General features: G+C 45.7%; 1 protein-coding gene across 1 annotated transcript in view; it reads right to left on the bottom strand.

Annotated features, from left to right (window-relative positions):
• LOC139407588 (plexin-B2-like) overlaps nt 1-25,259 on the bottom strand; it is a 156,963-nt gene that overhangs the window by 24,191 nt on the left and 107,513 nt on the right. Inside the window, exons 2-11 of the mRNA XM_071151414.1 lie at nt 9,086-10,233; nt 8,648-8,836; nt 7,872-7,997; nt 7,451-7,551; nt 4,104-4,230; nt 3,583-3,739; nt 3,180-3,291; nt 861-972; nt 550-651; nt 279-374 (exon numbers count right to left, since the gene is read on the bottom strand). Coding sequence (XP_071007515.1) covers nt 279-374; nt 550-651; nt 861-972; nt 3,180-3,291; nt 3,583-3,739; nt 4,104-4,230; nt 7,451-7,551; nt 7,872-7,997; nt 8,648-8,836; nt 9,086-10,231 — 2,268 coding nt within the window. The 5' untranslated portion in view covers nt 10,232-10,233. The remainder of the gene's footprint in view (nt 1-278; nt 375-549; nt 652-860; nt 973-3,179; nt 3,292-3,582; nt 3,740-4,103; nt 4,231-7,450; nt 7,552-7,871; nt 7,998-8,647; nt 8,837-9,085; nt 10,234-25,259) is intronic.

The raw sequence follows: 25,259 nt of genomic DNA, 5'->3' as shown, positions 1-25,259 counted from the left end.
GTATGAAAATAATGTTGCTGGAGGCTGGTCCCCATCTCTCTGTAGTGCTTCTAAGATGTTTTCCAATCACACAAAATCCACAGTTTGAGGATGTTAAAATAACATTGGGATTGTTTTCCATGAGGGGGTGCTATAATATCAAACTGACACAAACCATTTAACGTAAACAAACAATACAATATCATGACCCAGCAACACATGATCAACCCTTTACACCTTTTAGAAGTGGTGAAAGCTACAATTGACAGGTGTGGTGCAATAAGAAGCACTGGGCATACGTTAAAACCGTTGAAGCTGTAGAAGGGGCCATCGTCAGACCTGACGTCCTCCTCCATGTTACTCATCAGCTCTGTGCCGATGGTGAACACCCGGTCCTAGGGAGGAAGCAGAGGAGCAGAGAGTTAACGAACTTCATACATGAGCAGTTATCAAGGCCTCATCTCAACCATACTATAGTCTGACTCATAATTAACTAGCGCCTACTGTTTTTGAATTGTTTGATAACAGCTATATAACAGCTATATAAGACATGATCTTTTTTTCCAGTACCTGGTAAACATCCAGGTTGATGCCCTCGAAGCCGATGGTGGTTTTGAACCCCACAGGAATGAGCACAGGATCAGGGTTCTCGAACTGGGGACATCTTGCCCCCTGAACACAGATGGAAATACTACATTTTGAGCAGTTGTATTTATGCCTTTAGTTATTCGATAGACAAACTGTCATCCAGACTGATCATTTATCAGTTGGCATGCATCTGCTGACTTACAAACTGATATTCCATACAAAAACACTCATGACTTTGACTCTTAGCATACATGCAATGTACATTAGGCCTGTTTAGTGGAGCACCTAGCTACCTGTCTGTGTTTGATGATTTGAGGGCCCAACACAGTGTCGTCCTTGTCCCGGCAGGTGTGGTCCTGGGTGTTCCACTGGCAGCCCCATGGGCTGGCCACACACGACAAACATCTGACACACACACACACACACACACACACACACACACACACACACACACACACACACACACACACACACACACACACACACACACACACACACACACACACACACACCAGGGAGGAAATCTCTTTTTAAAACATGTAAATCCATGATAGTATTCCTGTAACAGTAGAACCTATATTGTTGATGGTAAATATATATCTGTAACCTGATAAACAAAGCCCATTTATCACACGCTTCCTCCAGATGAAAAAACAGCCCTCGAAGCAGCAAAAGAGAAAACACATATACGTATGAGATCGACTTTCATTTTTTGATTAATGAAAAGGAAACTGAAGCAATTTCCTCTGGTTGGTAATAAAAAAGGGGGGAAATGCAAGAGGTGCATTCAATCCCAGTATCATTCATGCATCACACAGAATGTACACACAGAAACCTTTCTCTCATTTGTGCACATGCAGCTATTCATTTCCATCAAGGTTGTCGGCACTGGTCAATGGGAGAGTACAGAGAGTGGGATAGGACTGTGTTTCAATGAGAGAGTACAGTGCAGTAGGAGAGTACAGAGTACAGTAGGAAAGTACAGTCCAGAGAGTACAGTCCAGAGAGTACAGTAGGAGAGTACAGTCCAGAGAGTATAGTAGGAGAGTGCAGTCCAGAGTACAGTCCAGAGAGTATAGTAGAGTACAGTCCAGAGAGTACAGTAGGAGAGTACAGTAGGAGAGTACAGTCCAGATAGTACAGTAGGAAAGTACAGTCCAGATAATACAGTAGGAGAGTACAGTCCAGAGAGTACAGTCCAGATAGTACAGTAGGAGAGTACAGTCCAGAGAGTACAGTCCAGATAGTACAGTAGGAGAGTACAGTCCAGAGAGTACAGTCCAGATAGTACAGTAGGAGAGTACAGTCCAGAGAGTACAATCCAGAGAGTACAGTAGGAGAGAGTACAGTGGGAGAGTACAGTCCAGAGAGTACAGTGGGAGAGTACAGCAGGAGAGTACAGTAGGAGAGTACATTCCAGAGAGTACACTAGCAGAGTACAGTCCGGAGAGAACTGTAGGAGAGTACAGTCCGGAGAGAACAGTAGGAGAGTACAGTAGGAGAGTAAAGTCCAGCGAGTACAGTAGGAGAGTACAGTCCGGAGAATACAGTCCAGAGAGTACAGTAGGAGAGTACAGTCCATAGAGTACAGTAGGAGAGTACAGTCCAGAAAGTCCAGAGAGTACAGTAGGAGAGTACAGCCCAGAGAGTACAGTCCAGAGAGTATAGTATGAGAGTACAAGTCAGAGAGTACAGTAGGAGAGTACAGTAGGAGAGTACAGCCAAGAGAGTACAGTAGGAGAATACAGTCCAGAGAGTACAGTCCAGAGAGTACAGTAGGAGAGTACAGTCCAGAGAGAACAGTAGGAGAGTACAGTCCAGAGAGTATGGTAGGAGAGTACAGTCCAGAGAGAACAGTAAGAGAGTACAGTCCAGAGAGTACAGTAGGAGAGTACAGTCTGGAGAGTAGAGTCCAGAGAGAACAGTAGCAGAGTACAGTAGGAGAGTACAGTAGGAGAATACAGTCCAGAGAGTACAGTCCAGAGAGCACAGTCCAGAGAGTACAGTGGGAGAGTACAGTCCGGAGAGTACAGTCCAGAGAGAACAGTAGGAGAGTACAGTAGGAGAGTACAGTGGGAGAGTACAGTCCAGAGAGTACAGTAGGAGAGTACAGTAGGAGAGTACAGTGGGAGAGTGCAGTCCAGAGAGTACATTAGCAGAGTACAGTAGGAGAGTACAGTCCAGAGAGTACAGTAGGAAAGTACAGTCCAGAGAGTACAGTCCAGAGAGTACAGTAGGAGAGTACAGTCCAGAGAGTACAATAGGAAAGTGCATTAGGAGAGTACAGTAGGAGAGTACAGTCCAGAGAGTACAGTAGGAGAGTACAGTAGGAGAGTACAGTAGGAGAGTACAGTCCAGAGAGTACAGTAGCAGAGTACAATAGGAGAGTACAGTGGGAGAGTACAGTCCAGAGAGACCAGTAGGAGAGTACAGTAGGAGAGTACAGTGGGAGAGTACAGTCCAGAGAGTACAGTAGGAGAGTACAGTAGGAGAGTACAGTGGGAGAGTACAGTCCAGAGAGTACAGTAGCAGAGTACAGTAGGAGAGTACAGTAGGAAAGTACAGTCCAGAGAGTACAGTCCAGAGTATAGTAGGAGGGCTAGTTAACTCACGGTGTGCTCTCTGCTTTCCTCACAGTGGCTGAACAGTTGTAGAAATTGAACTCCCTGGTGGCCAGCTCCACTGACTCGTTCACAAAGATCTTAATGGGCACCGCCACGAAATCTACAGGCACAGAGAGGAACAGGGTGAATGAGTGTCATTGTGATTGGTGACGATACAGGTTGTAGTGAATGTAACATATACCAAAAACAGCCTTCAAGGTCAATGAAACAAAGCAACAGAGTAGGGCCAGGAGTTTTTTCTTGACCACATGTCCTGACCAGGAACAACTCTGGGCTTTAAGAAGCTACAGCCTATAATTAGGGCCCAGAGTTTCTCTTGATCAGGTCATGTAGTCAGGAACATCTCCTGGCCCTACTGCAGTGCCAGTGGAGACTGAGGGTGATGACCTACCCTGGTCTTCAGGTGTGGATGGTAAGGAGACAGGGTTGGGCAGGGCACAAGTGACCTGGCCAGAGGACATAGTGGCGTCACTCATATAGGAGGGGAACACACAGCACAGACGGTCTGCCTGCCCGAAGGAGGGGAGGGAGGGCACGTTGATCTCCACCTAGGAGAGAGAGAGAGAGAGAGAGAGAGAGAGAGAGAGATGGAGAGGCATCGAGAGAGGGAGGAGAGAAAAGAGAGAGAAAGAGAGAGAAATAGAGAGAGAGAATGAGAGAGTCAGGAAGCAAGAAAAATAGAAAAAGAGAGAGATAATGAATGAGAGAGAGACAAAGAGATAGGGGGAGGAGAGCAGAGTCAGAGGTGCTTTGAGCGCTAGCACATTCCGCAGTTTTAATAAGCCAGTTTTCAGTTTTCTGAGCAGGATCAATAGAGTGCATATTGTCTCAGAGCAGAGGGTTACTGATTCTTATTATTTCTTATCAAGGAGGGAGATTACTGCCGTTGCCAGAACCCGTGCAGTACACTACCTGCTGGGTCTTTTTGCAGCTGAGGTTGGGTGGGTTGAAGGACACGATCTTCACACACTGCTGCTTGGGGCTCCACAACCAGCCGTTCTTCTCCTCCGCTCGCCGGCAATCAGACCTCCTGGTACACCTGGAGAACACCAACACCCATCAGCCACTGCTCTCTGTCCATTTTGTCCGCTTGTTACACATTCATTCCTGTCTCATAGTGACCTCTTAATAACAGTCATTTCCTGTCATTAAAATATCTCACATTTGAGTTTTATCAGTTAACGTACTGAACAGTATTGTATAAATAACAGTCAATAGCACAGCGCAGCTCTCCTTATATGGCTCTAACAAAAATACTCTGCTCTCTCAGTGCCACAGAAATGAAGAAGTAAAGCAGAAACACTATGAAGGGCCCAGGTTGTTGAAACAGAGCAGATCCATCAAATCAGATCAAATGTTATTGGTCGTTATTGCAGGTGCAGCGAAATGCTTAAGTTTCTTGCTCCAACAGTGCAGTATACCTAACAATACAAAACAGTACACACAAATCCCCATAAATTTAAAGAAAGAAATTAAGAAATATCAGAACGAGTCTGGAATATAAATATACAGTATATATATATATATATATATATATATATATATATATATATATATATATATACATGTATATAAGGGTGTGTGTAGACAATCTGGACAGGATATGAAATATGTGTACAGCAATAGTTATATAGGATGAACCTTGACTAGAATACAGTATATACATATGAAGTGAGTAAAACAGTATGTAAACATTATTAAAGTGACCAGTGTTCCTTGACTCTATTGTCATCACGTTGCCCTGTTGGTGAGGTTTATGACCCCCATAAATACCTTTCCCCCTTTTCTCTCTCCACTTGTCGTGGCGGAATCAGAATTATTTAGGTAACATTTATAAATAATATGTTTTATTATTATTATTGCATGCTTATGTGAGATATGTCATTAGAATGTCTATTTTTGGATAATACTGTTGGCCGGTTGCAGTTATCTGTTCTCTGTCAGGGTTCAGTTACTTGGGCCGCAGAGAGGGGAGAGGTCAAGCTTGTCTTCATATGTAAACATATCTTTTAAACCATGTGAATGGATTGATTGAGGGGGAACCAATTATCTCTTGGCTCCACAATGTCTGTGTGCCAGTCACTGTGTCTCTGTGAGCTTGTCCAGAATGGGAGTGTCTAAAATGACAATTGATATATATCCTAATGTCTTGGTACTATGTTGTACCAAGAACGAGAAGTAGAACCTCGTTTTAGGAGAACAAACTGAACAATAATTTATAGCTAATGCTGTCTGGCTATGGAATACTCCTCTCTCAAGTAAAGTCTTCCTTTGTAATGTTCATAAGATCTGTTATTCGTCATGTGAGTTGAGATGGGTGTGTCTTGGCTATAAATGATACTAAGAACTGTTTTGTAAGCACTCTCAGAGAATTCATTTATTGACACTGAATTGATCTGAGAGTCACAGGGTTGTGATGGAGCTCATTTAATTAAAGATGGACTTTATGATAACTCTGACTTGTGTGTGGTTTGCTCTCATGATTTGGTAAATACAGGAAATTTCCACTACATACTCTACAAAATGGTCTCTTGGAAAGCCCTTTGTTAACATAGAGAGAGTATGGTAACATTAAAAGGTTGGGAACGGAACAATATGTCAGTAAATACAAGAAGTTGAAAGTGTCCATTGGTACTTTATTATTACTCATGATAGGATGACATAAATTGTATGTTGGAAAGTCATCACATTCTAGTTATCAGATTCACATGGAATTGTTGTGCAATTTAAATGTTTAAATATGAAACTATTTGTGAAAATATTAAATGTAATTTTAGCTTCTAAATGAGAGAATTGTTTTCATAAGTGAACTATGCTCACTCAGTGGCCCTGCCCAAGTGAACAGACATTGGTTGAGAACTATGAAGCACACCGTCTCTCCCACACACGAAAGTCAACCTTGTGTTCCCGATGACGTGAGGACTGATGTCCATACCTTTAAAAGGGCTAATATCAACTACAACCTAACGAAATTAACTTATGTTCCCGACGACGGGAGGACTAGTGTCCACACGTTTAAAAGGGCTAATTTCAACGTGGAGGTGACGATCGCCACGCTGGAAGGAAGAATTTCAACTACACCAGCCAGAATATAGCATCTTATTCACTAAAGAAGTGATACATCCTAGATGTTGAGTTATCAGCAGCAGCTGTAAACGTGCGTGGCCTAGGAAAGGACAATCTCTTCAGAACGACAGGATACTACAACATTTTCGTTCTACCACACACGCTTCTCAGGGTCCGATAGAGACCCAATCCTTTTGTTCTTAGTCTTCCCGCTCTTTCATTGAAACCCAACCCCCTTTCTTTGTGTAACCAGTCGTCATATCAGTTTCGTCCACTTTTATGACATAATTAATAATCAATGTATGATCCATCCTGTGTATATGTAAATCTGTGTGATTATTTAGGTATTTAGTAAAATAATAAATAAAAAATGTTATACTGCTGATTCAGCTTGTTAACCAGGGTTCGTGAAGATAACCAAGAATTTTACGACGTTCAGATGAGGCTGAATAAGGTGACGATTAATAATTGACTGCTATTGATATAAAAGACCACCAGATCTTTAAGAGTCTATTCGTAAGACAACAGCGCTATAAACATTCTTCCGTGGTGCCCCGACATCTAGTTAATTACATTTACATGATTAGTTTAATCAGGTAATATTAATTACAGAGAATTGATTTGATAAAATAGCATGTCATATATCATTTAATCCATAGTAAAGACATGACTCTATGTAAATAGGGCAGCAGTCTCTAAGGTGCAGGGTAGAGTACCGGGTGGTAGCCGACAGGAACCGTGACTAAGGTTACGGGAAGGGTACTGGGTGGAGGCCACTAGTGGTGACTGTTTAACAGGCTGATGGCCTGGAAATAGAAGCTGTTTATCAGTCTCTCGGTTCCAGCTTTGAAGCACCTGTACTGTCTCCACCCTCTAGATGGTAGCAGGGTGAACCGGCCGTGGCTCGGGTGGCTGAGGTCTTTGATGATCTTAACGTCCTTCCTGTGACACCAGGTGCTGTAGATGCCCTGGAGGGCAGGCAGTGTGCCCTCAGTAATGCGTTGGGCTGACCGCACCACCCTCTGGAGAGCCCTGCATTTGCGGACGGTGCAATTTCCGTACCAGGCGGTGATACAGACCGACAGGATATCATGCCCTATCTAGTTCTGTTTAGAGGGACATGGCTTTGAGATATACGCTTATCTGGTTCCCTCCATAAAATGATTGGGAGTTTGTATAAAGTATTTTCTTACCTGCCCTCCAGAACACACCAGCCACAGTAGGGGTCCCATGGCGACACACAGGACTGGCAGTCTGTTTTCAGATGGCACGTCTGCACTGGCACCTTGGTGATCTACAGTAGCAATGCACAGACACAGTCCACACAAACAGTCCACACAAACAGCATTACAGTGGGACCTTAGAGATACAAACATGTCAGGACTGGAGGTTTATCGGAACACTGAAATGTCTGTAGCATTGAAATTCACTTAACAATCTTGATGATCTATAGTAGCATGCAGTCAACAACACAAACAGTATCAAAATTACTTCCTCTTGCTGTAGTTAACACACAGGGTCTTTCCCTTTCTCTCTCCACAGCAATAACAACAATGACTGACAAACAGAAGTACTGTCTGGAGGTCTGTACAGAACGCTAATGGAGGACTGTACCTTTTTCTCAGTGGTGATATACAGGTGGCTGTGGCTAGTGTCAAAGAATAGTTTTTTGTTGACGCGTTTCCCTGTGGTGTCCCCTGGCACTTGACTGTACACCTCTGGGTTGGCAGTCAGATGAACCTGCCAGGCAGAACCAGACAAACAACTCAACACAGAACACTAAACACACACTAGGCTCCTTCTCAACACATGGTAGGCTCCTTCTCAACACATGCTAGGCTCCTTCTCAACACATGCTAGGCTCCTTCTCAACACATGCTAGGCTCCTTCTCAACACATGCTAGGCTCCTTCTCAACACATGCTAGGCTCCTTCTCAACACATGCTAGGCTCCTTCTCAACACATGCTAGGCTCCTTCTCAACACACGCTAGGCTCCTTCTCAACATATGCTAGGCTCCTTCTCAACACATGCTAGACTCCTTCTCAACACACGCTAGGCTCCTTCTCAACACACGCTAGGCTCCTTCTCAACACATGCTAGGCTCCTTCTCAACACACGCTAGGCTCCTGCAATGGAGCACAACACAGATAACAAAATAATCTGTCTACCAACAACTCTCTCTATCATTGCATCCTCTCCTAGCCCCTTACCTTGTACACTGCCCCTAGCCCCTTACCTTGTACACTTCCCCTTACGTCTACTCTTCCCCTAGCCCCTTAACTTGTACACTGCCCCTAGCCCCTTACCTTGTACACTTTCCCTAGACATTACCTTACACACCTCCAAAAACCACCCACTCCCACACATTCCATTCCACCCTCTCCTTACCTTGTACACCTCTCCCAGGCTGTTCCCCAGGAAGGCGATAGTGTGGTCATTCTCCACAGCGATGGCCACAGCGGTCAGCAGGCCCCTCCTGATGATGACCGCCTTCGCCTGCTGGGCAAACTCTGGCTTACTGGCCAGTGGAGAGGGAAGGAAGTCCGCCCCACACTTATAGTTGTTCAGTGTGTCTTTCTGCAGAGGGAGAGAGATTTAAGAGATAAGAGAACTACTATATCCCTTAAATCAATCTACCTTTTCAAGGAGAGGAGAGATATAGCCAGCAGGATCCCTTCAGACAAAAATAAATAAAAAAAACTGGAAACAAAAGGCCTGAAAACAAAAGGTGCATTATTGATTAAAAGGGAAATTCTTTTAAAATCACTGACTCTGTTTCTTCTGTCTCTGTCCTTTGAAGTGGATGATAAAGGCTAAGCTACTTACGTCGATATGCGAGGTGCAGAACTCGTCTGTCTTGTAGGAGTAGGGGATGTCCACAGCTGGGATGCCTGCAATCTTGCCCGAGTCACTGTAGCAGGCACTGATTATGTCCACCAGCCTCTCATTGATGGTGTTTAGAGGGTACATGCACAGGGCCGAATCGGCGCCTTCGTCATCCGGGCTGGCCACCATGAACAGCACCTTGTGCCAGGCGAGGACCTTACCATACTGACCCGACTCTGTCATCCCCCGGGCCAGCTCTTTACCTGGGGATGCCACATAGGCTGCCTGCACCTTGTTGTACCTGTTCCCCGGGCCACAGTTGAGCTGCAGCTCTGTGTAAGAGTAGTAGTGAGGGTCGTCCTCACACAGTCGAGACACAAAGGTGAAGTTCTTGTTATCGGTGCTTCCCATGGTCCTGGAGAACAGGAAGTAGACAAAGCCCTCCTCCTTGAAGGCGTGGCGGAAGTCATGCAGGTACTTGGGCACAAAGGGTGTTGCCTGCACGGTGGACGCCTCGATGATGCTCTCGAATACCACCCAGTCGCGGTAGTCCTGGAGGATGCGCGTGCTGATGAGTTTGGAGCTGTCCAGGCTGCCGTAGCCCTTTCCCACCAGAAAAACATTAAAGGTGTTGCCGTCTTTATTAATGTATGTAGACATGACGGCCACCACGGCTACACCGTCCTCTATGCTAGCCACATAAGTCCTCTCCCCCTTAGAGTCACTGTAGTACAGTTGCTGCTCCACGTTGCTCAGGTTGAGGAGGGAACAGATACCCCGGTAGCGGGACCCACAGACGATCAGTGAGCCGTTGGATGGGTGCACCAGCAGCAGCTTGTTGACATTAGGGCTGGGCTTGGTGTCCTGGCAGTACGGAGTGGAGACAGGCGGGGTGCAGGTGCGGGCATCCTCCTTGGGGCCAGTCACGGTGCGGGCCTCTTCACGCAGCGCCTCATCCAGCTGGTAGATGGTGTTGACGGCACCCAGGTAGACGCGCCCGCTGCGGGGGTCCTGAACCACGTTGTTGATGGGTGTTATGGAGGAGAAGTCCAGGAGCGCCTCCTCCTGCAGCTGGTTCCCGGCTGCAGACAGGCATAACAGGAGGAGACAGAGGAGAAGAAGAGCGGCCTGGACCCAGCTTGTCATCTCTTGAGAAGAGAGGAGAGACAGAGGAGAGGATTAGGGGTGATGCACACTATATTGCTTGAAATGTTGTGATGGTGTCACCTAAGACATCACATGGGAGCAGCACAACAGTGAGTGGACATTCCCCTTTTCTCTATGTAGAGGTGTTTCATCGTGACACAAAAACACTACAGTGAATACTACAGTAAAGTCTGCAAAAACACAGTGAATCGCTGAGAGGTTGTTTTTTTTAACATAATGTTTTCGCCAAAGTTTCCTGTTATCAAAAAGAGCTTCTGGACATCAGTACTGCGATCACTAACCTTGATTTGGATGAAGAATACTACTTCAATGACTCAGACATACTGCTCGCCCGGGACCAGGCTCTAATCCCGACACTCGGAAGAGGAAAAGACGGCGAGGCACCCTGATGAAACTACGATATACAGGACGACGTGGGGGCAGCCTGATGAAACTACGATATACAGGACGACGTGGGGGCAGCCTGATGAAATGACGATATACAGGACGACGTGGGGGCACCCTGATGAAACTACGATATACAGGACGACGTGGGGGCAGCCTGATGAAACTACGATATACAGGACGACGTGGGGGCAGCCTGATGAAATTACGATATACAGGACGACGTGGGGGCACCCTGATGAAACTACGATATACAGGCCAACGTGGGGGCAGCCTGATGAAACTACGATATACATGATGACGTGGGGGCAGCCTGATGAAACTACGATATACAGGACGACGTGGGGGCAGCCTGATGAAACTACGATATACAGGACGACGTGGGGGGCAGCCTGATAAAACTACGATATACAGGCCAACGTGGGGGGCAGCCTGATGAAACTACGATATACAGGCCAACGTGGGGGCAGCCTGATGAAACTACGATATACATGATGACGTGGGGGCATCCTGATGAAACTACGATATACATGATGACGTGGGGGCAGCCTGATGAAACTACGATATACAGGACGACGTGGGGGCAGCCTGATGAAACTACGATATACAGGACGACGTGGGGGCAGCCTGATGAAACTACGATATACAGGACGACGTGGGGGCAGCCTGATGAAACTACGACGACGAGTACATAAACCACCTCTACCCTCTGTTCTACTGGCAAATGTACAATCACTGGAGAACAAACTAGACAAGCTAGGTTCATGCCTATTCTATCAACGAGGCCTGAAAAACTGTAATATCCTACGCTTCACAGAGTCGTGGCGGAACAACGACATTGTTAATATAAATGTAGCTGGTTTTTCTATGCATCAGCAGGATAGAACGGAATTGTCTCGTAAACTCAAGGGTTTGGGCGTGTGTATCTTTGTTAACAACAGCTTGTGCGTGATCTCTAATATTAAGGTGGTCTCGAGGTTCTGCTCACCTGAGTTAAAATACCTCATGATGAGCTGCAGACCATACTATTTACCAAGATAGTTTTCATCTATATTTTTCTAAGCTGTTTATTTACCACCACAAACCGATGCTGGCACTAAGACTACACTCAACGACATATATAGGGACATTAACCTACAACAAAATGCTCAGCCAGAGCCGTCGTTTCTCATGGTCCGGGGATTTTAATGCAGGAAAATGTAAAACTGTTTTACCTTATTTCTACCAGCATGTCACCTGTGCAAAAAATAAACTCTAGATTACCTTTAATACACACAAATAAACACATACAAAGCTCTCTCTCACCCTCCCATTTGGCAAATCTGACATTATCTCTTTCCTCCGGATTCCTGCCTACAAGCAAAAAGTCAAACAGGAGGTACCAGTGACATGCTCAATTCGGATGTGGTCCAATGAAGCGATGCTAAGATTCAGAACTGTCTTGCTTGCACAGACTGGAATATGTCCCACAATTCATCTGATGGCATTGAGGAGTTTACCACATCAGTCACCGGCTTCATTAAAAAGTACATCGACGACTTCGTCGTCCACACAGTGACCGTGCGTATATATCCCAACCAGAAGCCATGGATTACAGGCAACATCAGCACTGAGCTAAAAGCTAGAGCTGCCACTTTGTAGAGGTGGGACACTAACCCAGATGCCAAATGCCTTCTATGCTCGCTTCGAGGCAAGCAACGCTGAACCATGCGTGAGAGCACAAACTGTGATCACTCTCTCCGTAGCCAATATGAGAAAGACCTTTAAACAGGTTAACATTCACATGGACGCAGGGCCAGACGGATTACCAGGAAGTGTACTCAGAGCATGCTCTGACCAGCTGGCAAGTGTCTTCCCTGACATTTTCAACCTCTCCCTGACCCAGTCTGTAATACCTTCATGTATAAAGCAGAGAACCATAGTCCCTGTGCCCAAAGACGACAAGGTAACCTGTCTAAATGACTATCGCCCCGAAGCACTTATATCTGTAGCCACAAAATGCTTTGAAAGGCTGGTCATGGCTAACGTCAACACCAGCATCCCAGACACCCTGGACCCACTCCAATTCACATACCACATAAACAGATCTACAGATGACACAATCTCTATTGCACTCCACACTGGCCTATTCCACTTGGACAAAAAGAACACCTATGTGAGAATGCTGTTCATTGACTACAGCTCAACGTTCAACGCCACTATGTGACAAATAACATTTGATTTTATAGTATTTTTACCATGGTTTACTATAGAATTGTTTTCATGTGGGTAACCAAGTTTAACAAAGATGCTTTATTGTTAGATTTGATTGAATCTCAAAGCCGTACTTTGAAACTGAACAATGGCAGTCTGCCGACAGATCTTGGCAAACATTCATCATGTTCTTTCTCTTCTCCTTTTAGCAAGAGGAAATACAATATGTTCAGTAAGCCGGTTGCTTTGTTTAGTGGGGGAATAAGATCACACAGCGTCCTTTGATACACAAAAACAGCCACACACTTGCAAACAGCAGGAGGCAAACGGCATCCTCCTCCCTCGCTGCTGATTCCCCCTACCCGTGGTTACAGTTTTTTTTTTACAATTGCTAACAAGCGTTTACCTATACTTAAGATACTTTTTATAAACTCTTAACATAGCCATAGCAACACACAATTAGCCAAATAGAAAAACTCTTCATTTCAATAATGCAAATAAACTTTCTCTATATACATTAACTATCAAAACACGGCAAACCCGACTCAATATCTAATCATTCTGTCAAAACACTAGCACATGTTTTCTATCCAAGAGTAACGTATAGTCAATCATAGCACAACGACTTTCAAAATACTAACAGTTGATGGCATTACGAAAACTGTATTACTTTTCATGTTTCAGTTCTACCTGCAGACAATTGACTAAATTAAATCCATTGTTTTTTATAATTCAGTTTCCTTTTACTGTAAACCACTCTACATTTTTTGTTTGAGTGTCAAATGTGTGCATTTTTGGCAACATACTATCTAAAAGTCAATGAGTCATCTGTACAATGTACAGTAAAAAAAATAGTAAGTGACAGAACTGCTGCAGTAAAAGCTTTATTAGCAACATGAAGTTGCTGCCATTGATCAACAACACATCCAACATACATGGCCTTTGGTTCAACAACACATCCAACATACATGGCCTTTGGTTCAAACACATCCAACATACATGGCCTTTGGTTCAACAACACATCCAACATACATGGCCTTTGGTTCAACAACACATCCAACATACATGGCCTTTGGTTCAACAACACATCCAACATACATGGCATTTGGTTCAACAACACATCCAACATACATGTCCTTTGGTTCAAACAAATCCAACATACATGGCCTTTGGTTCAACAACGCATCCAACATACATGGCCTTTGGTTCAACAACACATCCAACATACATGGCCTTTGGTTCAACAACACATCCAACACACATGGCATTTGGTTCAACAACACATCCAACATACATGGCATTTGGTTCAACAACACATCCAACATACATGGCCTTTGGTTCAACAACACATACAACATACATGGCCGTTGGTTCAACAACACATCCAACATACATGGCCTTTGGTTCAACAACACATCCAACATACATGACCTTTGGTTCAACAACACATCCAACATACATGACCTTTGGTTCAACAACACATCCAACATACATGGCCTTTGGTTCAACAACACATCCAACATACATGGGCTTTGGTTCAACAACACATCCAACATACATGGCATTTGGTTCAACAACACATCCAACATACATGGCCTTTGGTTCAACAACACATCCAACACACATGGCCTTTGGTTCAACAACACATCCAACACACATGGCCTTTGGTTAAACAACACATCCAACATACATGGCCTTTGGTTCAACAACACATCCAACATACATGGCCTTTGGTTCAACAACACATCCAACATACATGGCCTTTGGTTCAACAACACATCCAACATACATGGCCTTTGGTTCAACAACACATCCAACACACATGGCATTTGGTTCAACAACACATCCAACACACATGGCCTTTGGTTCAACAACACATCCAACACACATGACCTTTGGTTCAACAACACATCCAACATACATGGCCTTTGGTTCAACAACACATCCAACATACATGGCCGTTGGTTCAACAACACATTCAACATACATGGCCTTTGGTTCAACAACACATCCAACATACATGGCCTTTGGTTCAACAACACATCCAACATACATGGCCTTTGGTTCAACAACACATCCAACATACATGGCCGTTGGTTCAACAACACATCCAACATACATGGCCTTTGGTTCAATAACACATCCAACATATATGACCTTTGGTTCAACAACACATCCAACATACATGGCCTTTGGTTCAACAACACATCCAACATACATGGGCTTTGGTTCAACAACACATCCAACACACATGGCCTTTGGTTCAACAACACATCCAACACACATGGCCTTTGGTTAAACAACACATCCAACATACATGGCCTTTGGTTCAACAACACATCCAACATACATGGCCTTTGGTTCAACAACACATCCAACATACATGACCTTTGGTTCAACAACACCTCCAACATACATGACCTTTGGTTCAACAACACCTCCAACATATATGGCCTTTGGTTCAACAACACCTCCAACATACATGACCTTTGGTTCAACAACACCTCCAACATACATGACCTTTGGTTCAACAACACCTCCAACATACATGACCAATCCTACAATGGCATGTTCTCGGTCTTCACTGAGGAGCTTTCCTCTTCCCCCAGAGGGAGAAAGACGTTGTGTCCTTTAGAGGAACAAAAATACAACATATGGATTTGCATTGGGACTGGTGGCCTACAGTTACTATGGGACATAGCAACAGTAATGATAGAAGAAGCCCTTGTGAAATGCATTACTTACCTGTTGGTTTGTTGAAAATTCCAGATAATGGAAGCCACGGTTGACCGTCTGAGATGAGACTTGACTCTTTGACTAGCCTCTCAGTGATAGACAATGGTATTAGGCTGGACTCTTTGACCAGCCTCTCTCAGTGATAGACCATGGTATTAGACTGGACTCTTTGACCAGCCTCTCTCAGTGATCTACCATAGTATTAGGCTGGACTCTTTGACCAGCCTCTCTCAGTGATAGACCATGGATTAGGCTGGACTCTTTGACCAGCCTCTCTCAGTGATAGACCATAGTATTAGGCTGGACTCTTTGACCAGCCTCTCTCAGTGATAGAGCATGGTATTAGGCTGGACTCTTTGACCAGCCTCTCTCAGTGATAGACCATGGTATTAGGCTGGACTCTTTGACCAGCCTCTCTCAGTGATAGACCATGGTATTAGGCTGGACTCTTTCACCAGCCTCTCTCAGTGATACACCATGGTATTAGGCTGGACTCTTTGACCATCCTCTCTCAGTGATAGACCGTGGTATTACGCTGGACTCTTTCACCAGCCTCTCTCAGGGTTACAGTCTCCCTGGTCCACCTACTCCTCTGCCTGGACCGGCTACTCCTCTCCCTTGTCCAACTACTTCTCTCCCTGGTCCAGCTAATCCTCTGCCTGGACTAGCTACTCCTCTGCCTGGTCCAGCTACTCCTATCCCCGGTCCAACTATTCCTCTCCCTTGTCCAGCTACTCCTCTCCCTGGTCCAGCTACTCCTCTCCCTGGTCCAGCTATTCCTCTGCCTGGACAAGCTACTCCTCTGCCTGGACAAGCTACTTCTCTCTCTGGTCCAACTACTTCTCTCCCTGGTCCAACTACTTCTCTCCCTGTTCCACCTACTCCTCTGCCTGGACCAGATACTCCTCTCCCTGGTCCAACTACTCCTCTCCCTGGTACAACTCGTTCTCTCCCTGGTCCAGCTACTCCTCTGCCTGGACCAGCTACTCCTCTCCCTTGTCCAACTATTCCTCTCCCTGGTCCAACTATTCCTCTCCCTGGTCCAGCTACTCTTCTGTCTGGACCAGCTACTCCTCTCCCTAGTCCAACTACTCCTCTCCCTGGTCCAACTATTCCTCTCCCTGGTCCAACTACTCCTCTCCCTGGTCCAGCTACTCCTCTCCCTGGTCCAACTATTCCTCTCCCTGGTCCAGCTACTCTTCTCCCTGGTCCAGCTACTCCTCTCCCTGGTCCAGCTATTCCTCTCCCTGGACCAGCTACTCCTCTGCCTGGACCAGCTACTCCTCTGACTGGTCCAGCTATTCTTCTCCCTGGTCCAACTATTCTTCTCCCTTGTCCAACTATTCTTCTCCCTGGTCCAGCTACTCCTCTCCCTGGTCCAACTATTCCTCTCCCTCGTCCAACTATTCCTCTCCCTTGTCCAGCTACTCCTCTCCCTGTCCAACTATGCCTCTCCCTGGTCCAGCTACTCCTCTCCCTGGTCCAGCTACTCCTCTCCCTGGTCCAACTATTCCTCTCCCTTGTCCAGCTACTCCTCTCCCTGGTCCAACTATTCCTCTCCCTTGTCCAGCTACTCCTCTCCCTGGTCCAATTATTCCTCTCCCTTGTCCAGCCACTCCTCTCCCTGGTCCAACTATTCCTCTCCCTTGTCCAGCTACTCCTCTCCCTAGTCCAGCTACTCCTCTCGCTGGTCCAACTATTCCTCTCCCTTGTCCAGATATTATTTGTTCTCTCTCTGCTCCTCTGTGTTGTTCTGTATCCACACTGAACTAAATCAATCCAGGAGCCACCTTTTTACTGTGTATGTCCATGTAATTGAAAGAACTTCAACACTGGGCTATGTCTCCGATTGAGATTGGAATCAGCTGTGGTTTTTCTATTTTACACAACTTACAGTAAATCAGCTATTTCTCAATGGTCTGTTCACTCAAAAATGCTTATCAGCTGTTTCAATATAGCTTTTGAGCTGCCGTTGTTGCAGAAGTAGAGGCTTTATACTATATTTAAGGTTTTGAACATCAGGTCTTCATTTCTGGCATGCTGTGTGCAAGCATTTGTAAATATGACAATTTTGGTATTGGGTAGGCTTGTATGTAAAGAAAATGTAAGCATTTTAGAAACGTGTTAATTGACTGCATATTCTGTGAAAACAACATTAATTGTGTTAATGGTATAGTCCACAACAGACGGATGTTGTGCTAATTGTGTTTAGAGTTTTGAAAATGTGACAACAGATTGGATAAAAAGATGTTACTGATTGTAAAAAACAGTAATGTCAAGCTGCAGGTGGCTGAATCTGCAATGGTCCACCTCTTTCACTGTATAGTTCTCACACTCAAATACACACCTACATGCACACACAGACAGAAACACACACACAATGCACCACAAGCATATGCACACACGTATACATACACAAGCAGGCACAAGCATTCTACACACACACAAACATATGCACACGCACGCACGCACGCACGCACGCACGCACGCACGCACGCACGCACGCACGCACGCACACACACACACACACACACACACACACACACACACACACACACACACACACACACACACACAGAGATATGGTCCTGCTCATTTCACCTAGGCAGTTAAGTCCTTAGCTACACTGGTCAAATTGAAAAGCCTGTGGAAAGGTGGAGGGAGGGAGAGATAGAGGGAAGGAGGGAGGGAGGCAGCCTGTGCCTAGCTGCCTGTGAATCTGTGATTTATTATGTTAACCTGCCTTTGCTCAGAGCACTAAGTGGGGAGAGTACTGATTAGACGTTTGCTCTCCAGTTCATTTCAGCTCTTACTCCCATTTGCATTAAAGTGGCTGTCCTCCCCTAGTCCCTGATTTTATTTTGCGTTTTCATTTCACAACCTCATTCCTTTCGGAGCCCCATTTCTCTAGGTAAATGCATCTGCCCTGTTTAATTCATACTCTTAAACAATTCCATTAAAATGTAAACTGTGTTATAAACTCACCCCCTGTGCTTACTCCCACCAGGAGTGTTTGGTAGGTCTTTACTCTTGTTATTATGGGAAACGAGAAAATAGCAGGATGATGTTTGGCTGAAAGTCACCCTGGTCTCTTAACACCTACAAAGGCTGCATTTACACACGGAGCCCAATTCTTATTTGTTGACCAATTATTGTCAAAAGAGATTAAAACATATATCACAATTGGGCTGCTTGTGTAAACGCAGCCATAGTTATTCACAGACGTGTCGATGTAGCCTATTAGGCTAGTATTTACCTACCCTCCTGTGAAATGATGAACCTTTTACAGGGTTACTTATGACCTGGTATGCCAATGGCCCCTCTGGGTATCTCACTAAAGCCAATGAGCCTATGTAGAGTAATGGGTAGTTCATGGGCTTTCTGTAAAACAATTGAGTGTAGATGTGTTCAGGTTGCAGATCCCAGGCTGAGCCAGCCTAATCAACCTTTTAGTTAATCTTGTTTTGCTCTTTTGTTTGGGTTATTCTGCCTTTGTTTAGTGTAGAGTATAGACAACCCTGAAGTTTTATCATTGTGACCTGCCATTACATTATAGTGATAATGACTAATGTTTATAAAGAAGAGAGTATTCCATTTCCACCCACTCATATTTCATGCTCCAAGTCTATAATCCACTGTCAGTCTAGTTATCCAAATTCCTGTTCAAATGTTCCAAACAAAAAAAGATGGATTTTCAAAATGTCACTGGCTGCTTTTTTTTAGCCCAGTATAATGATTTAGGACCCCTGACTTTGTACAGTGCAATCAAACAGACTGTGTAAGCATTCCCAAACTGAGATGTAGGCTACAATAGTTAGTAGAATTGTCAGGAAGTGTTCACTTGGGTGACAGAAAACTCAGCTCAACTTACTTCTATCCCTTCAAAGGCTCTCTTGCCTATTCATGCAAATCTCTCATTTACATTTCACATTTTAGTCATTGAGCAGACGCTCTTATCCAGAGTGACTTACAGTAGTGCATTCATCTTAAGATAGCTATGTAGGATTACCACATATCACAGTCATAGTAAGTACATTTTACCTCAAAGTAGCTATCAGAAAAGTTGGGGGGGGGGGGGGGCGAAGAGGTGGTAGGAGGGGGGGGTGCTGTGAGATTATTTATTTAAGATACACTTTGAAGAGGTAGGGTTTCAGATCTTTTTAGAAGATGGGCAGGGGGCAGGGACTCTGCTATCCTAGCTTCAGGGGGTAGCTGGGGTGCCAGGACAGAGAAGAGCTTAGGAGGGCCAAGAGGCCAGAGGTGGCAGAATGGAGTGCTCGGGTTGGGATGTAAGGTTTGAGCAGTTTGAGCAGTTCCTCTTGCTGCTCAGTAGGCAAGTATCATGGTCTTGTAGTGGTTGTGAGCTTTGAATGGAAGCCAGTGGAGTGTGCGGAGGAGCGGGGTGACATGGGAGAACTTGGGAAGGTTGAACACCAGGAGGGCTGCAGAATTCTGGATAAATTGCCAGGGTTTGATGGCACAAGCGAGGAGACCAGCCAACAGAGAGTTGCAGTAGTCCAGACAGGAGATGACAAGTTCCTGAATTCCGCTTCCTGTGTGAGGTAGGGTCGTACTCTACGGATCTTATAGAGCCTGAACCTGCAGGAATGAGTCACTGCTTTGATGTTTGCAGAGAATGACAGGGTGTTGTCCAGGGTCAATCCAAGGTTCTTTGCACTCTGGGACGGGGACACCGTGAAGTTGTCAAATGTGATGAAGAGGTCTTGGAGTGGGCATGCCTTCCCCAGGAGGAAGAGCAGCTCTGTGTTTTCGAGGTTGAGCTTGAGGTGGTGGGCCGAAATTCAAGCTGAGATAAATGCCAGGCACGCAGAGAAGCGTGTCGCCACCTGGGTGTCAGAAGGGGTGAAGGAGAAAAGTAGTTGAGTGTCATCCGCATAGTAATGATAGGAGAGACCATGTGAGGATATGATGGAGCCGAGTGACTTGGTGTACAGACAGAAGAGGGCCTAGAACTGAGCTCTGGGGGACACCAGTTGTAAGGGTACGTGGTTCAGTCACAAATCCTCTCCACGTCACCTGGTAGGAGCGGCCTGCCAGGTAGGTTGCAATCCAAGAGTGTGCAGAGCCTGAGACGCCCAGCCCTGAGAGGGCGGAGAAGAGGATCTGTATGTTCAAGGTGTCGAAGGCAGCTTAGATCTAGGAGGATGAGAACAGAGGAGCTAGTCAGCTTTGGCAGTGTGGAGAGCCTCCATGAGACAGACAAGAGCAGTCTCGGTTGAGTGACTTTTCATGAAGCCTGATTGGTTAGGGTCAAGAAGATAGTTCTGAGAGTGATAATGAGAGAATTGGTCAGAGAGAGCGTTTTGGAAAGAAAAGAAAGCAGGGATACCGGTCTGAAGTTCTTGACGTCAGAGTCGTGTGTTGGAGGAAAGCAACTCGGGCCATTTTGAAGTCAGAGGGGACACGCAGTCAGTGGTCAGGGATGAGTTGATGAGGGAAGTGAAGAATGGGAGAAAGTCTCCAGAGATGGTCTGGAGAAGAGGGGAGGGGATGGGGTCGAGTGGGCAGCTTTTCGGGCAGTTGAACCTCTCACTCCCTATAACAACAAAAATCTGCTGTTATAAAAACTTCCCTCAGATGTTGCATTGTGGGTCATTGCAAAATAAATCCTGCACACTTTTTCAAAGAAGCTCGTTCTCTCCTAGGATGTCTCCTCTCCTCTGTCATCTATCACTCTTCATACTTGTTTCATGGGCTTAATCCAGAACAGTGGAGTTAAGGAGGCTTCAAAGAGCTTGTGGTGGTGAGTGGTGACACAGGAGGAACCCAGCTCCTTTGTCCCCAGGCTGTCCCAGCTCATATCTACTTCTCTGAAGAAGTATTTAGATTTCTCCACACCTCTGTACAGGACATGGCAGCTGGGAACACCCCTCCTACAAAGGCTGGGCCATTCTGAATAAAGAAAAAGCTGCTATAATAAGTCGGTTGCTGGCTAATGAAGCCTCCAATGACCGGGAATAAATATGAATGAAAAGAGCGAGGCGCTAACGAAGCAGGCACATCTGGAAAGAGAGACGCTCCTGAGAAAGCCTCGTCCCTGATTGTTCCATTAAAACAGTGTTCCAGTGCAGGAGAGAACGACTTAAAAACTAGAAGCATTAATCTCTCATTAGGGCTTCATGGTTTAGCTACCGGCTGCCTTGACTTCACAGGTTTGTCTGCAAACTTTGGAAACAGTAAGGGAAATGAGAGAGGAAGGGACATTTTTCTAGGGGAGCTACTTGTTGGCCTGTTTTTCAGGCCTGTACGACTGGGTGTGTCCTGCTACCTGGTGCTCGTCAACTGGATAGCTCACATGCTTCTGGCTGCCTACTATCTCTTCTCCACCCTCCCTTCCCTAAGACATCCGAACTGGAAAGACATCTCCCAGCAGAGAAAAATGAAAGATAATTTAAAAATGGCCAGTGTGAGCATTCTATGAACACACGTGAGTGAACAGACACACAAACACACTCTCAGTGCTGACAGCAAAATGATTTCCTGCCACCCAGAGACACTTGTGCAGACTACCACGGGGTGTCCCTTTGACACAGGCCACAGCAGCAGCATAAAGGTCCTCTCTGGCACAGACAGAGGACCCTACCCATCATCCTCTCTGGCACAGACAGAGGATCCTACCCATCATCCTCTCTGGCACAGACAGATGACCCTACCCATCATCCTCTCTGGCACAGACAGAGGATCCTCCACATTCTATTCTCTAGGATAATACTCCAGCCAGGCTGCAGGAGGTGGAAGTGAGTGTCTGCTGATTACATCTCCACCAATATGCTGAACAGACTGTCGTTGAATGGGTCCCATATGACACCCTATTCCCTATGTAGTGCACTTCTTTTGACCAGAGCCCTATGGACCCTGGTCAATATGGGCCCTGGTCAAAAGTAGTGCACTGTATAAGGAATAGGGTGTCATTTGATACGCATGCAACCACTCTGTAGCTGATTAGGCATCTTCAAACCCAGCACGAGTGCTGCTCTCAGACCTACCACTCATTAAACAGAGCAGACAGTGAGATATAAATAAAGAAATAACAGACCCCCCCCACCGACAACCATAATAGGATATCACCCCATATGGCGGCAAGGCGGTTGCCCGCATTCATATTCAGCATTTGTCATATCAGCACTCTCTCCTCTCTCTCTATATCTCTTGTTCTCTGACCAGCAGATGCCATTCCTGACAGTGACGGGTGGTGTCTTGATATTAAAGCCTTTCTCAGTGTTATGCTGCTGATAAAAGTGAGCCACCATTAAATTAGTGGCCAGGAGAGAGTCCTGTGTGTCTGGTCCTGTGTGTCTGTCTGTCTCAGTGTCTCAGTGCGTCTCAGTGCATCTCAGTGCGTGGGTGTTCTGTGAGCCTGTGATAAAGCGTGTTATAGACAATATGACAAAATGGTTTGGTGGCGCACACGGAGTAGCAGAAACTAATGTCTACGTCAGGCGCGCTACACGGTGCCTAGTGCTCCTATTTCTCGCTCCAGTCAGTAAAAGGAAAAAGGAAAACGGACTCCACGACACATTGTTAAAATGAAGCATGGACTCGAGAGCTCTCTGTCTTTCAGACAATGTATGAGCTCCGCCCCTCCTACCAATCTGAGTGAAATTGTTTTAGAAGTGCTTAGGGAAGCTAGTGTGACGACGGCAATCCAATTTCCATATGAACAATTACCCTGCCGTCAGGGTTGGCAGTTAATTTATTTCAATTTGACTGACTGCAATGAGCCACGGGACCAGGCAACTAGCCCAGCCATTGTGATCAGGCAGGGCATTGAGCAGGCAGGCATTGATGAAAACCTTCTGGTCTATAACACACAGAGACACAGCTGCCCTTGCCTAAGTACCATCACCCCTGAGACCTACCATGACCCGAGTACACTAAAACACACATAGGCCTCACATTAGTGTGTGTGTGCGTGTGTGCATGTCTGTGTGTGTATGGGGGAGCAGCAGAGGTCAATATGGCCCCCACTTCTCTTTCCGTTCAGGTACAGCACTTTTCCTCATTAGGAATTATAGCCTGTTTGTCTGTTTACTGCATCGTCCCTGGTCCCAAGGCCCTAGCTATCTCCTGTCTGCCAGCTGGACACTTGAGTGGGAGAGTAGACTACAAACGGCAAGTGGAGTAGCAGACACAATGACTCGCTGCTTGCTCACATACAGTACACACCCTCTCTGTCTCTTGCGCAAACACACACACATACACAAGGGAGGAAGGGTGCATGTGTGCACACAAACACACACATACACACACACACACCCTCTCTCGCTCACTGCGGCAGCAGGTTGAGATAATCTCCCAGTTCTTTCTGGCCTCCTCCCTCCCTGCTGGTTGAGTGTCCTCTCCACTGGGACAAAGTGGCTATTTGCTGTGGACACAGCTGGCGTGCAGGGAACCTGATTAGGCACTAGGCCCACTGCAGAAAAGGCACACACACCTTCATCCAAGACTACCTCAAAACTCAGGCCCACTGCAGAAGAGACAGATACACAACTCCACAAGCCAGCAACTCTGCAGAAGAGAGACACACACCAAAACTCGCCACACAGTCTATACAATCATATTAAGCACTAGCTTTTCTGCCAAAGAGACACACACACACACCTCCATCAGTCTAAACTCCTCCCAACACAGCACACGGTATTGTACCACTTCAATAACAAACAAGTCCAGACCTTGCTACAATTAAGAAGTCAGGGAAGGAATCCATTACACACCTTATTAGGTATAATTATCTAACTTCGCCACCATAAATGCCGATGAGCCATGAAGGTAGCTCGCAATATAATATGGTTTAGTCTCACCCCTCTGTTTCTTGAGTTTCAAGGGGAATACTGATCTTGTCTCCATGAAATATATATGAAATAGTGTACTGCATATCCTATTACAATACTCCGCCACTACATTCTTACACAAGTCACACGTATGGGGTGTGCACATGACGTTGGATTAAACAGGCCATGTTTACACGTTACATCCAAACCTGACTGGCACTAATCCCTCCCATTCACCTGTTACGGTTGCTGCCCATCCCTAAACACGGGTGCAGTGTAAAGCAGTGTGCTTTTCACACACTGACACACTGAGAGAGACTCCCTAGTAAACAGAGGGAATTGTGGAGAGAGGCTATGTTCTGGCCAGCAGCATACCACCCTACATCCCACTGCTACCTTGCCTTGGTCCTTGTCGGTCCCTGGATGGGAGACCAGATTGCTGCTGGAAGTGGTGTTGGAGGGCCAGTAGGAGGCACTCTTTCCTCTGGTCCCAAAAAATTATATCCTAATGCCCCATGACAGGGACTGGGGACATGACCCTGTGTAAGGTGCTGTCTTTCGAATGTAATGTTTTTAACCCTGTGTCCTAAATCTCTGTGGTCACTAAAGATCCTATGGCACTTTTTGTAAGAGTAGAGGTGCCAACCCTGGTGCCCTGGCTAAATTTCCAATTTCGCCCTCATACCATCATGGCCACCTAATCATCCCCAGCTTCCAATTGTAACTACTGTAACTATTCCCTAGGTTGTTGCTGAGAATGTGTCAACTTAAATAACATTTTATTGGACACATATTTAGCAGACGTTATTTTCGGTGTAGAAAAATGCTTGTGTACCTAGCTCTAACAATGCAGTAGTATCTAACAATTCACAACAACACAAATCTAAAAGTAAAAGAATGGA

This window comes from Oncorhynchus clarkii, chromosome 4, assembly GCF_045791955.1.
Source record: "Oncorhynchus clarkii lewisi isolate Uvic-CL-2024 chromosome 4, UVic_Ocla_1.0, whole genome shotgun sequence".
Lineage (NCBI taxonomy): Eukaryota > Metazoa > Chordata > Actinopteri > Salmoniformes > Salmonidae > Oncorhynchus > Oncorhynchus clarkii.
The sequence above is the reverse complement of the archived record's forward strand: the minus strand, read 5'-3'. Positions and strand labels throughout refer to the sequence as shown.